This window comes from Natator depressus, chromosome 10 (assembly GCF_965152275.1).
Source record: "Natator depressus isolate rNatDep1 chromosome 10, rNatDep2.hap1, whole genome shotgun sequence".
Taxonomy (NCBI): domain Eukaryota; kingdom Metazoa; phylum Chordata; order Testudines; family Cheloniidae; genus Natator; species Natator depressus.
Genome location: NC_134243.1, coordinates 5,005,087 through 5,018,459, shown reverse-complemented (window position 1 = coordinate 5,018,459; position 13,373 = coordinate 5,005,087). Strand labels below are relative to the sequence as shown.

The following is a 13,373-nucleotide window of genomic DNA, read 5'->3' as shown; positions in this document are numbered from 1 at the left end:
TTGGCCACCCCCCAATAGTGCCTCGACACTCGACTTTCACACTTCTTCCACGACCGCGACACTACATTTAGCTGGGTGGCATTATTCTAGTTTTTGTTTCACGGTAATTAAACCAGGGACCCTGTTCGTTACTTTAATGCTTAGCAGTTTAGCTACCTTGATTTTCAGAGGGGGGTTTTTCAATCCGCCGGCATTTCTGTTACAGCTCTGCTTCTCGTTTGACTTCGTTTAAACCTGTAACGTCGCCATTTCGTTCTGCTGGCGACGGGGCTCGCTCGGCTTCATGGATGTGCCAGCAGTCGGCACAGACCCGCGCCGGAGACAGCCCGACGGCTCTTGCGCCAGTTGTGTGAAGGGCTCCGGGGCAAAGCCGGCAGTGGGACTAGAGTTTTGGTTGTTTGTTTAATAACTCAGCAGGCAATCTTGTGCAAGGGATCCAGCAAAGCCTGAGGCATGATCACTGTGTCTGAGCGGTACAGTAACGACTGTATTACACCGTGTTATTCTACTCGAGCATCTCTTGGGGGTCCCTGATCCCTTAGGGAGACAATTAAGGCACCAGTCTTCGGCAGAGGTAACTATGGTATCCAAACAGGAGCTGTTACTGTCAGCGGCTGTCAATAGGAGACAGCCTGGTCAAGAGCCAGCAGCATCAGCAGCCCAAGCCCTTTCTGCAGAACCCGTTCTCCAGCACAGAGGGCATTGGCGCGATCAGCACAGGAGCCAGGGACACAGGCTGGCTGGCGCTCGGCTTAGCTCAGCACCAAACCGCTAAACAGCAAAATCCTCTGGGGTAGGGTGGGGGAAAAGACGGTCTCATTATCCCGCTCGGCACTGTGTCTGAGGCAGCTGGCCTGGCTGCACATTAATAGCTTACACTGAGGATTGGCGATTGTTAACAGGGAGGAGAGCTTTAGCTGGATCCATGCTGGTAAAGGGCCACTGAGTCCCGCTGAGCCAGTGGAGGACGCATCCTTTAGGGGGGACCTGCACTTTTTTCCCCTCCCGGTTACATATTTTCTTACAAGGTAGGTGGCTGATTTCATTTGTTTGTTTGAAAAGCAGCACGACAAAGGCGTTGGCAGGGGAGGGGAGAGGAATTATTTCCCCCCCCCCCACTCCCTCCAGGGGAAGAGATTAAATCAAAGCTGCCTTGTGTGCCTTGCTATTGATTTGCCTGCATCCCTTTGGAACAACAGCAGGGACACGCATCTGCTGCTCGCTGGCACTGGCGGGGAGCTTGCGTCTGCGGCGTGTTGGAAAAGTCTGGGGCGATGGGACGCGCCCCGCACAACCGGCCCTTTGCAGCTGCGGCCTGGGACTCGCGTCTCAGTCTCGGTCACACTGCGTTGCCGTTCTTTTGAAAAGCCGGGGTCTTCGTGCAGTCCCGCCTGGGAAGCTCTGTTGGGGGATGGGAGGGGGGTGTATGTGTGTGTTTGAAGTTAGCCATGTGCGGCCTCTCGGTGATGGTCTGTTGGCATCCCTGCGGCGGGTGGAGGTTTCCGAGGGGCCCGTTGGCGTTTGCCGTCACGGTAGAGGAACATGATTGGCAAGACGTGCTCCGTGTACCCCCGAAAGCTTGTCTTGCTCACCGAAGTTGGTCCACTAAAAGGTGTTACCGTGTCACGCTCACCAGCGGGTACGTCAGTTTCAGGGCCAAAACATTATAAGCCTAATATTGTAAGCGAGACGCCGAGACTAAGGTCATGGCAGCTCTTGCCTTTTGGCTGCCCGGGGCGAGGGTGTGTGGCGTTGAGGGGGCAAGGTCAGCTGGAGGCTAGACGTGGGGAGACAGTGTGTGTGTGTGTCTGGGTGAGCGCACACCTCATGCTGCTGCATCCATGCAGCCCAGCTAAGACAGACCCCCCCCACCCCCCCGGGCCGTGGCCACCCTGCTGGAGAATGCAGTGGGGGGGGCTGAACATTGTGGCCACTCCGCAGGGTTGCTTTAGGTCTTTTGGGGCAAGGGCCACATACATGGGGCTAGATTGCGAAGCAGAGCAGAGGCAGATGGACAAATACGACCGAGCACCGGGGCTGCCGCAGGTTAGGGGAGGAGCGGAACGGAGCTGATGGGGTCTGACCACCTACCAAACCCCGCTCTGACGAGTTCCCTCCTGCCCGCTGCCCCCTCGCTCTCCTGTAAGGTGCCTGCATCCCAACGCTCGCTGGCGCACTGACTCTTAGCCCGGGGTGGGGGGGCGATCTCTGCGGCCGCCCCCCCTCCCCCCGACTGGATTATTGGAACTGGCGTCAGAGGCTTTGATGCCCAAGTGCCCGCCTGCTCTAGCAGCATGAACGGTTTCCTGCAATGCTGCCAGGCTGGGCATTACCTGCTGCTTTCCACACCCTGCTGGAGGCTGCCCAGAGGGACAAACCGGGACCAGGGTAGATCGAGCTGGATGGGGACCACCCTGCCCACCTGCCTTGGCCATTGCCCACCGCAGCTCGGCTTGACAGCAAAGTGCAGCAGGGACCCACTGGGGCCAGCCAGCCATTGGGGCTGAAGTGTTAGACAGAGGGGCCTTGCCCAGAGAAAAGTCTTAGGTCAGGTGCTTGCGGCTTCTGGCCCCTTCCTCAGACGTTAAACAGCTTGGCTGATCCCGGGCTCATTGTGGCATTCGGTGCCAGGACTTCCAGGGTCTCAGCTGGATTCTGTTACGGACTTGCTGGGTAACCTTAGGCCATGTCAATGCTCTGTGCCTTGATTTCCCCCGCTGTGAAATAGGGACAAGAATACTTCCTGCCTCATCTTTGCAAAGAGCTAGAGCTGCCAGGCGCAGCATGAGAGCGAGACCGACATTGCAGTGTGCATGCCCTTTGGCTTCCTTCCCCCCATTTCTATTTTCTGTGATTTTTTTCCCTTCCTCGCTCCCCTTTAAATTCTCTTCTCTCCCCAATCCATCCCTTCCCATTCTCCTCTCAGCCTCTCCAGTCCATCACTGCCCACCTCTTGCCTCATGCCCCTTGCTCTCACCAGTGCTTCTAGCGTTAAGCACATGACAACTGGCGTTAGCTGGCAAGGGGCAGTCGATGTTGGAAACCTGACCAGCGCTGGATGTTCAAGTAACAGGGATCGCCCCGAATCAGCTCACAATGCTGCTCAGTGGGGACAATCCTGCCAGGCCCAGTCAAGCCTCTGAACCCAACTGCAACAGCCTGCAGTGAACCCTCGGTGTATATCGACCTCAAACCAAACCCCGGCCCTGACTCTGATCTCACTTACATCCGTGTAAAACAGGAGTAACTCATTGTCTTCATGGATGTTAGCCTGACCTCCACGCTTGTGCAAGGGTCAATGACTTCTTTGTGAAGGCAACATTTGTCTTGGTCTCTTTACTCAGGGACTGCGTCCCACCTGCTCACCCTTCTGACAACCTAGCAGCACAGATAACGTATTCCCCCGCCATCAAACAGGCTGCATTTATAGTGGCCAAGTGGTTACGTGCCACACTCCACCTAAGGGCATCATAGAATCTAAATCGCAATCAAAGCTGACCTGGTTCTCCCGGTTACTTATTTGAATGTTAATGCTTCCGGCAACGTATGCAAAGCACAAAACCTGCTAGCCCACGCTATAAAATGAGAAGCTCTTGTGTTATTTATGCTGCTGCTTAGCTCTGACTTTGGTGGATTCGTGCAAAGGTAGGTGTGGGGCTGCTGTTGCGATGCGGAAACAAATGCAATAGCCAGTGGGCAGCGGGACAGGCCTATATGCTTCACTGTGGGAATGACACTCTTTTCGGTAAGGGCCAGATTGGGAGACGGGCAGGGTCTTCCCCGGCAGGTGCACTTTGAACCTGCAAAGTTGTATTTAGAATTGAATTGCAGGAGCAACTCGGATTGTTTGCACCTCTACCCAATGCAGGGAGAAGGGCAAATATTCCATTTGGTGCCTGTGGGTTCATTGGTGCAGGCAGATTGCACCTTTGAACAGGGAGGCTGGGCCTCAGACCCCTGAAATTGCACCTCTACAGGTACGCCGGAGTCTGGAGTCCCCAGCTGCTGCTGGAACCTTTAATTTCGAGGTGGCAGGAGGAAATGGGAACTGGACTTGGAAAGAGCTGGTAGGGGGAGAGTGAGCAAGACGACTGAGGAAATTGGTATTTGTTAAGGCGCTTTTCACCTTTAGCTCACCGGCTACGACTCAGGTTTGGCTGGTGTTAGACAAGTTGTTCTCGTCTGGTGGCTGTTTGGTATGGGCTTGAGAGGATTTGATTTTTACCAGTAAATATCGATAAACGTCAATTTCACCACACACACTAAAGAGGGGAGAACTATACAATATTTCCATCCATGAGGATGGAAATGTACAAAGAGGCGAGGTAAGAAAAATGCTCTGAGAGAAGGTTTCAGAGTTTGATTTTTTGGATCTTTACTTTGTATATTTTGACATGTGATGTTGAGCATTTGTGGTTCAACAGTTAAAGCTTTCATTTTTGGAATCGCAGCATCCACTGTCATTAAACAATTGGCTGCCCCTCCCCAGCCCTTGTCCGACCTTCCTCCCAGAATTTCCCTCAACGGTGAAAATTCAAATAGATAAAAATCTAAACATAAAAATTGATACGATCCATCCAAATCATCACAAACAAGAATCAAATTCTGCCAAGCCCACCTGTGTGCAATGAGTTGGTCTCAGGGCAGTTCCTAGTAATATGGAGAGCTATCCACATCACCAAACCATCACTGTGACAACTGGCACTTCATACCGCCCAGAGAAATGATATGTGCATATTGAACCCCACTGGAAGACCTAATAGGGGGAGCCTGCAGGTCAGGCCTGAAGCATATTGGTAGAACAGGGTGTGAGGGACGTTTGCCCTGCAGCTGCTTGAGGCACAGCAGAGAACCAGGGCCGTCAAGCCAGCACCTTTCAGCCGCACTATCTGTGCCCAATTGAATATAAATGTGACCGAGGTAGACTTGTGAGATGGGGTTCAGAGGTTTCACAGTGTCTCATGCACAACAAACAGGTCAATAGACAGAGAGAACAAGGTTTTTATACACACCCCCCCCACGGGACTCCCTGCTTAGTAAAATGATACAAAATGGATCATTCTGTTAATTGTATGACCAATGGGCCAGATCCGCAGCGCATGTAAATTGCTGCAGCTCCACTAAAGTGAATGTTGCTTGACTGATTGACAACACAGCAGCTAAGGGTCTGGCCCAGCGTTTGCAACCATAGCCAGATTCTGATAGCTTTACTTGTGCTGAATAGCACCTTACTCCATCCGAAGTCCCACTGACTTCAGTGAGGCTACGTGTAATGTATGACTCAGGCTAAGGGTACCAGAATCTGGCCCTTAAAGTCCTATTAGATCCAGGAGGAGTCTCTGAACCATTCCTTGCATGCTCTGCAGGAAAGCAATGCTTTTTTCCCTTTGGGGCTTCAAAAGGGTCTCATGGGCTTGTGACGCACCAGGAGAACGCTAGGTGAGGCAGACAGCAAACTGACGAACCCGCTATGTTTTATAACAACAAACTCGATGGGTTCTATCTCCATGTTGGAATCAGGCCCCTGAGAGTCAAGGACCTGAAAGGTATTTGAGAGCCCCACTCCCATTGAAATTAATGGGAGATAGGTGTTCAAATACCTATGAGGACCTGGGCCAAAGTGACACAGGAAGTCTGTGGCAGAACTAGGCATAAGCGCCAGGCCTACACCCTATCCACGGGACTATCTTTCTTCCAGCCTACCTGCCTTGTTAGAGATTAGACACTAGGAAACTGTGCTCAGCTGTGTTTGCCAACAGCCAACCGTTAGAATGGCCTAGCCTGTCTCCGGTGGTTGGACCTCCTCTGTGTCCACTGGCAGATTAGCCCTATGCCCAGGGACTCCCAAACTTGGCTCGGAGATTTATCAAGCATTCTTTCCTCTGACCCAGGGCCTCTGCCCAGCTGTCTACCCTCACACGAAATTGGTTTTTCCTCTCATATCCAGACTTAGTGGGTATCTGCATGTGTAGCCCCAGCAACTCGCCCAAATCAGAACATTGGTGGGTCTCTCCCAGGTATCCAAAAGGAAGCCTTCCCCAGGCTCACTGAGGAAGAATGGTGTTTGGTCGGTCTCCCCTGGAAGTCACTCGTTGCATCTCTCTTAGTTAACCCTTCCCCTTCCGAATTCCAGGTTGTTTATATTCAGATGTCACGTGTAAGTGTTGTCCTAACATCCGAGACAAGTACATTTGGCTCTTCTCTGACCCCGAGACACACAATGCCAGGAGCTTCTCAGTCAGCAGGATCTGGGCCTGGTTTCATCCAGGGAAGGCAGGACTCAGAATGAAGGGGCTGTGGTTAGCAAGTACCATGTGTCCAACCCACTTTGGAGCTTAGCCCGCTGTCAGACTACTCCTGAAAGGCAGATATTTACATCAAGGCTAAATCCTTCATTTCCATCGGTCAGGAACAGCTGCCAGCTCTCCCTCCCCATGCAGCACTCAAAAAGATTTGTTAGTCAAATGATAATGCCATCTGATGCACTATGCAAATTGCAGCGGGGAGAGGGGATCAATGCAGGGGAGAATTACTTTCAAATGAACACACCAGCCCGACCTAGTTCCTTAGTGGTAGCCTCAGACTGAGCAGCAGCCACAGCAGGGACCCTTGATGCATGGGAGGGACCCCTGCTATGATGCAGTTGCATCATAGAAAGAAGAGAGTGAAGGGCAACAGCTGTCAAACAAGGGTGCAGCTCTGGCCTAAGAGTTTAGAGAGGTGGAGCTGGGTGGCAGTGAAGGAGCTGCAAACAATGAGCCCCTGGTAAAGGTCTGGAAGGACATCTAAGGGCATGGCAGGAGCAGATTTGGGGGGGCGGGAAGTCAGTGCCAGGGACCACAATGAAGGGTAGCCAAAGCTCAGCTTCCTGGCATCACCTCGCTGACCATTTGCAACCCACAGTGGAGACGACAGCCAGAGTCCGTGGAGAATGCACGGTGAATATGCTGAAGGGGGGAATCTGTATCAGCAGATCCTAATTCCCAGGTTGCGAGTTCATTTTGTTTGAACTCTTATGGCAGGGCTACGTGGGGAGCCACCATCACCGGGTAACCATTACGCCCATTACACCCAACAGGTCCCGGGCAAAGGGGCGGGCTGCACAGAAAGCCTTGATGCGTTCTTGACAAGCCACTTCACCTGTGAACGGCAGGGCAGAGATCTTTCCCAGAGAATAGAGACACCTGTAGGAAAGCTCATTTCCAATGGCCATCCAACACGGACGTGTTCAGCCATGAAGGGCTAGAGTGGGAGGGAACGAGCTACAACCAACACATCTGAGGAGGAACGGGCTTTGGGAGTATTAACGAGCGCAAATTTGCCTTTGTTTTTTCAGCCCAGGTTGCTTCCACATTAGAAAGGACATTCGTTAAGACCTGCCACCATGGATGAATGGGACCTCCCGCAGTGGAAGAAGGAAGTAGACAGCCTGAAATACCAACTGGCTTACAAGAGGGAGATGTCTTCTAAAACAATACCTGAGTGAGTCAATGCTTTCCCCTGGCCCCTTCTGGCGGCCGTTCAGTAGCCCACATGGAATGAGTTGGTGGGTCTCAGACCAAGGCCTAGTGGATATACGCCCTCATCTCAAACAGGTCACTCTAGCAGGCACTTTGGACCACACTGATATAAATTGGAGTAGCTCCTTTCAGATCAATGGAGTTGTGCTGATATGCACCAGCTGAGAATCTTGCTCTCTCTGTCAGCAGCCTCAGCAGAAAGGCTAAAGATGAGATAGACTCCGAGACAAGAAAACCCCTCTAGGTGCTCCGCATAGTTGGGAGGAGTGAGGTGCATTGGCAGGCCCTGCGGGAAGCGGGCCCTGCTGCTGGCCCCGCATAGGACAGCAGACTCCAGAGTCTTGAATCCAGGGCCCTTTGCCAGAAATAAATTGGCATCAAGAAGACCAGGCCAGCAGGAAAGATTTGCCCAGGATAAGGGATACGCTAGGTTAACATATGTCTGCACCTAACTTTAGTTTAGCTCTGTTTTAGCCATGATTGGGTTGGATCAGCTGTTTCTCAGTTCTTTCCCCCTGGATTAGAAAGCAAAGGACCCTTCCCCTTTGGTGACCTGCTCATGAGGTGGTGGTAGCTTGCAGGGTTCCTGCTTTAGTCCATATTTAATGGTGGCCATGCACCCCTCACCGCCCAGCAGGCCTGCAGATAGCGCTCCCTGCAGAGCCAGGCTGGAAGTGCACCTAGAAACATTACTTCCCCTCTCCGCACCCACAGCCTGGATAAGTGCATGTACAACAGAGTCGCTCTGCAACACTTGTGCCAAATACATGTGCAAAGGCAGGCATCTGCCGGTGCAAGAGAGAGGGAGCTGCCACTGAATTTGCATTTACCTTTGAAAATCTGCTCTGTCAGGTGCTTATTGCATTGGGGACAACTCCACAGTGCATGTGGCAGGACCTATTCCATTCTAGGCATCTCTCCTGGCTTCTGGAAAAATTCATACGACTTAATGACTTTGTTAAGTTCCAAATCTTTGTAGCGTTGTGCAAATTCTCTTGAGAAAGGAGCCTTGCACTGTTCATTTAAGCCCTGGTAGCTCTAAGAATCCAACTCAAGACCTATCTAGATAGCAGAAGTGACGTCCCAACTGCTCCCAGACTGATGTTCCCATAGCATCAGATGCAGCTGCCTTTGCATCATCCTCTGCCCCACAGAAAGCTCCCACCCCTTCGGGCTTTGAGATTGCTCCCCACAGAGGGATGCTGAGAAATCTCTCACCTGTTACATCAGCAGCTCCAAATCCTCAAACAAACATAGAGCCTGCCCAGAAAACGAGAGAAACAACAAAGGCTGGGCTCTTTTTATTTGCCGTGGGGTTTCTGAGCTGCTTTGGGGGTTATGTGTTTATTGAAAGCTGAGATTCGCACAGACTCACCTGACTCTGGGACGGGGGCTTTAAAAACAAAATACCAAATATTGAGAAAGCCGGCAACACTGCAACCTCTAGCTGAAGTGTGGAGGGGTGGGGGGCTAAATCGTTAGCAGAGATTTGAAAGTCCACACAGTCATGACCGTGCTCGGTGACTCACTTCCTGTGTGCTGCTAAGGTCGCAATCCTTCCAGGTCTCCAGTCACAAAGCCAGCTCACTGTCCTCCTTCAACACCCTCTTTAAAACTCTCCTCTGCTGTGAAGCCTACAACAAATGTTACAGTGGTTAGGCAACTGGTGTGTTGCGATCACTGCCCATCACGTTGACCTATATCGTCTCATGGTTTCCTCGTACTCCCCCGTCTGTCTGCATCCGTTTTCTCATCTTAGCCTAAGTTTGTGGCACGGACTTTTATGTTGTGTTTGTACTGCACCTAGCACATGGTCCTTGACTGGCGCGCCTCGGCACAATCAAATTATTAACAATCACCTTTAAGAATATAGTGAAACCTGCCCTAGAAACTCATCTGCAAAAGAAAAAAGCCGAGCCTGGTCTTTGCGGGATGAATAAATTTGCCGCAGGAACTTGGGCCCCCTTTCAAGTGCTTGTTTATGAGACTGGCTATTGCACGTGGAGCCCCGAGTGTTGTTTCCACAAGAATAGAGACGGTGAGTGAGGTACTAATGTCAAACACCCGCTCACCTCCAAATGCAGTCCCCAAATCCCCACCCCATAAGCGGCTGTAACAGCACATGACTGTCTGTCTCAGGCCTGGAACAACAGCGGGGCTGGAAGTTAGAAGGGAGGTGCTTTGCTGGATGTTTGTGAGGGGGCAGGCCCGGAACAAAACGGGGAGCTGCGAGTCAGGAAGGAGCTGCACTGGCGGAGATGCAGCGGCAGAGATGCGGCCGCGGGTTCATGGACAGTGCAGGCTTACCGTGCCCCGCTCAGATCGGTACCGTCAGCACTTGAATAGTAACAGGGTTAACAGCAAAGGGCTGCAATCCAAACTCACACACCGGGCCCCGTTCTGACGGCGGGGGTCGTCTGAGCGCGCTGCGACAGGCTGGGCTGTGGGTGCTGGCCAGGGGAGGGTCGCTGCCGAATGGCTGCAGAGACAACGCTCACAAGTTTAACAGCAGCTGCTTTCAAACGCGAGCTACAAAGCCTTGGCGAAATCTGAAGCGGGCCCAGCCCTGTGTGCTGAATACTTTTCCTCACCAGGCTGTGGAGGGAGAAATACAGATTACAGATGATTAGTAGCTTGATTCGTCTCTGAAACCTTCCAACTGTGCCCCAGAATACAGCATTCTGGACGGTCATGAATATCAGGTGAAACCAAACAGTTCTGGTACCAGCGGCATCTCCGAATGATGCACTCTGGGAGGAGGATGGCAAATCTAGCAGAGGCCAGTGCTTTCCTGCGGGATGAAAGAAATGAGAGATGTTCATTAAAATGCATTGCATTGTTACAATCTCCTCCGCAGCTTGGTGACAAAGACATTCAGCCCTGACCTGTCCTGTACACTTCAGCCTTTGTGTTTCACACTCTGGGCAGTGATCTTCCAAGCTTTAGAATACACTTGCTCGTATTTAAAAAAAAAAAAAAAATTAATCTCCTGATGGGTAACCCATTGCGCGTGTGAATGGCACAGTTCAAAGCCAAGGAGTTTTAAACCAGAGGTTCTCAAGCTGTGGTCTGTAGAAGGCTGACAGGCCACACGATGTTGACTCCTCATTTTCAGCTGCACATTAGCAGAAATTCGGAGGACCTTAAATGCTTCAGGGCTGTTACTTTCCCATACAATCACTGTAGCCTGGAGGTGTTAGGTGATCGTGAATGAGAGGGGAACGTAGGTCCATGCCATCATGAATGGGAGTGAGGCATCCGAGAGACAATCGCGTTATTAAAATGTGACCCACGCTGTGCTGTAGTGGAGGCAACCCCTTCTGGAAACAAAGTAGCTGAAAAATGATCTGCTCATTTGTCTTCTCCAATTACCCGAGTCTGGGGTCTCCTGGTCACCGGAGGGCAACGGGGGCACCAACACCACTGAAGATGGTTCCCCAAACCGCTCTGCTCCAGGTGGCGACTTTCAAAGAGCTTAAAGCTGCAAAGCTCTCTAGGATCTTTTGGGACGCAAGGCTCTTTTTACTGAAAAAATAGCAAACAGTTGTAACTGAGCCTGTCGCTACCGCCCGTTCAGGAGGATGTGCGACCTCAGAGACCTGGGGACGTGATTTGCCTAACACTGTAAAACTCGTAACAGAACCTTTTATGCCTGTAGCCTCTGCAGTTATGCCAGATCCCCATCATGAAGGCACCAGATCAGCCCGGGGGGAGGGGGGGAGAGGGTGTACATGCACCCATGTGCCTGATCACTGCGGGTGTGGATGTGGGAGCCACAGAATCTCAGCTCCACACACATACACACACACACACGGCAGATACGCTGCTGCTTCTGTCAACAAAGGGGTGGAAGCCACCCACCTTCCCTCCCTGTGATCCCTCATAGGTCTGGCTGTGGGAACAGGTCACATGCCCAGGGTCTGAAGCTCACGCAGAGACCTACCATCCCACACTTCTCTGTGCTCTGCCTCCGACAGGCTACACCCTTTGGGTATGTGGGGGAGAGTAAGGAGGAGGAGGGGCGTAGTCAGCAAGACACGTGAAAGGGAAGATACACTGACAAGTAAGAGAAGTGAAGTCAGGACAGAAAGTTGTAAGTGTAGCTGAACACGGTGCCAGGAGTCCTGGGGGCAGCTCACCCACTCAGACATCCCAAGGGCAGCCTGCTCAGACTAGGTGCGAGGGACGGACAAAACGAAAGAGCCAAATACAGCCTCAAAATGCAAGAACCGCTGCTCACCTGCTAAGTTTCCTGCTCCCAACGCCACAGAACAGCCCACAAGGCTTCGCCACCACCCTGGACAACGCTGTGTGCTGCGTCCGATTCAGCTTACTCCAACGGCATTGGGAAACTCAGAGTCTGGGCGTTGAGGGTTTAGCGTTAGAGAAGGTGGGACGGCTGGGTTCTCTTCACAGTCACACTCCTGACTCTCTGTGTAGCCGTGGGCAATCTGGTTAGCCCCCTGGTCTTTTGAAGATACTAGTATTTTACCTACCTGACAGGACGGCCGACTGAGAGATGCCACGGGGACGCTAAGTATCATTACTGCATAACGATGAAAAGAAACGTTTTAGCTCCACTTCAGCCAGAATAAGACCACGAGAAACGGACAGAGCCATTTAACTGCCCCGCCTCTCCCCTCTTCTCTGTAGGTTGATGAAGTGGATAGAAGATAGCATTCCAGAAGACCCATTTCTGAATCCAGAGCTGATGAAAAGCAACCCTTGGGTGGAAAAAGGAAAATGTACCATACTCTAATGTACCTAAATCCAACTTCACTCCCAAGCGGCCGTGGCTGACAAAATGGCTTCCTCCTGAGATATTCAAGTTTGCATTAACTCTGAATGTAAATTTTTTTTTATTAGTTTCCTAATATGACTAACTGTACAAACACTATCCTCATCTTGTCTTATTATTTTTATTAGTAGAAGCGATTGTTTTTTATACTGAAAAAGCACATGCCATAAGAGTAAATTGGTAAGAGATGCAATGTATTGGAGAATGGCTGATTAGCAGCATCAGAATGGGGACTTGAAAAGCAATGTCAAACAACGGGCAGAAGGTTTCTCTTGATTAATCCTGTAGTTTTCAATTAAGCTTGAGCTTAACTATGCTTCTGTGAACCTCACAGAGCCTTTGTAAAAGAAAAACACTTTTATAAAAAAAAATTTCAATACTTTTTTGTATATTGTAGAATATACAATTTTGCAGCAAAGCCGGCGAAATATGAGAACTAAGGGTTTATAAATGAAATAAACAAAGCAATACTTCACAAATGTTCAAAAACATTTATTTTGCTTATTTATTTTTTACAAACAGCTGAATAGAAACTAAAAGCCGGAAAGTTCTCATGAACCATACATGTTCTTCAGAAAGCTAAGAGTCACATTTTCCTTTCTGTTCTGTATGTATTGTTTCTTCGGTTTCATTTCTTTACATCATCACTAGAGCAAATCCTTAATGTAAATATTCCGCCTGACAGCATTCGAAACCCCTTCATTAAAGCGGAACCAAACATCGCTCTTTCCAACAGCCTTTCCAATTTGTTTTTCAACAGAGTCGTGCTCGGACGTTTGATCAGCTGATGGTAACCAGACAAGGTTGGTGGGTGGGGAGAGAAGATACAATAATACAATTAAATCAAGGGACTTAAAATGTGAAAGGCTTAAAGTTTAGGCAACAGACTCTCAAGGAAGTACCAATAAGACACTGAAAAGGACGGCACCTGCAACCATAACTGCCGGGCGTAGTGCTTACTACGAGTGCTCCCACAGTCAATTTATTACACCACACTAAGTGCATTCAGAACTTGGTTCTTACATTCAAAGCCCCTGATCCTACACACACTTAAG

General features: G+C 50.7%; 2 protein-coding genes across 4 annotated transcripts in view; one reads left to right on the top strand and one right to left on the bottom strand.

Annotated features, from left to right (window-relative positions):
- Positions 1-288: 288 nt before the first annotated feature.
- Positions 289-13,010, top strand: GNG13 (G protein subunit gamma 13). Of its 2 annotated transcripts, none has more exons than XM_074965054.1 (3): positions 289-574; positions 7,337-7,482; positions 12,174-13,010. In XM_074965054.1, exons 2-3 carry the CDS (start codon positions 7,385-7,387, stop codon positions 12,277-12,279), a joined length of 204 nt encoding a protein of 67 aa, XP_074821155.1. In that variant the 5' UTR covers positions 289-574; positions 7,337-7,384; the 3' UTR covers positions 12,280-13,010. The 2 variants fall into 2 exon arrangements, with proteins under 2 accessions (XP_074821155.1, XP_074821154.1); XM_074965053.1 differs by lacking the exon at positions 289-574 and adding an exon at positions 583-1,028.
- CHTF18 (chromosome transmission fidelity factor 18) overlaps positions 12,929-13,373 on the bottom strand; it is a 46,234-nt gene continuing 45,789 nt past the window's right edge. For both annotated transcript variants that reach the window (XM_074965042.1, XM_074965043.1), the window contains one exon: positions 12,929-13,102. In XM_074965042.1, coding sequence (XP_074821143.1) covers positions 12,966-13,102 — 137 coding nt within the window. In that variant the 3' untranslated portion in view covers positions 12,929-12,965. The remainder of the gene's footprint in view (positions 13,103-13,373) is intronic.

Excerpts from the sequence above, each read along its gene's own strand:
- GNG13 (XM_074965054.1), top strand. The coding sequence starts at position 7,385 with ATGGATGAATGGGACCTCCCGCAGTGGAAGAAGGAAGTAGACAGCCTG. Across the intron at positions 7,483-12,173 it reads TCTTCTAAAACAATACCTGA|GTTGATGAAGTGGATAGAAG; the intron begins GTGAGTCAATGC and ends TCTTCTCTGTAG.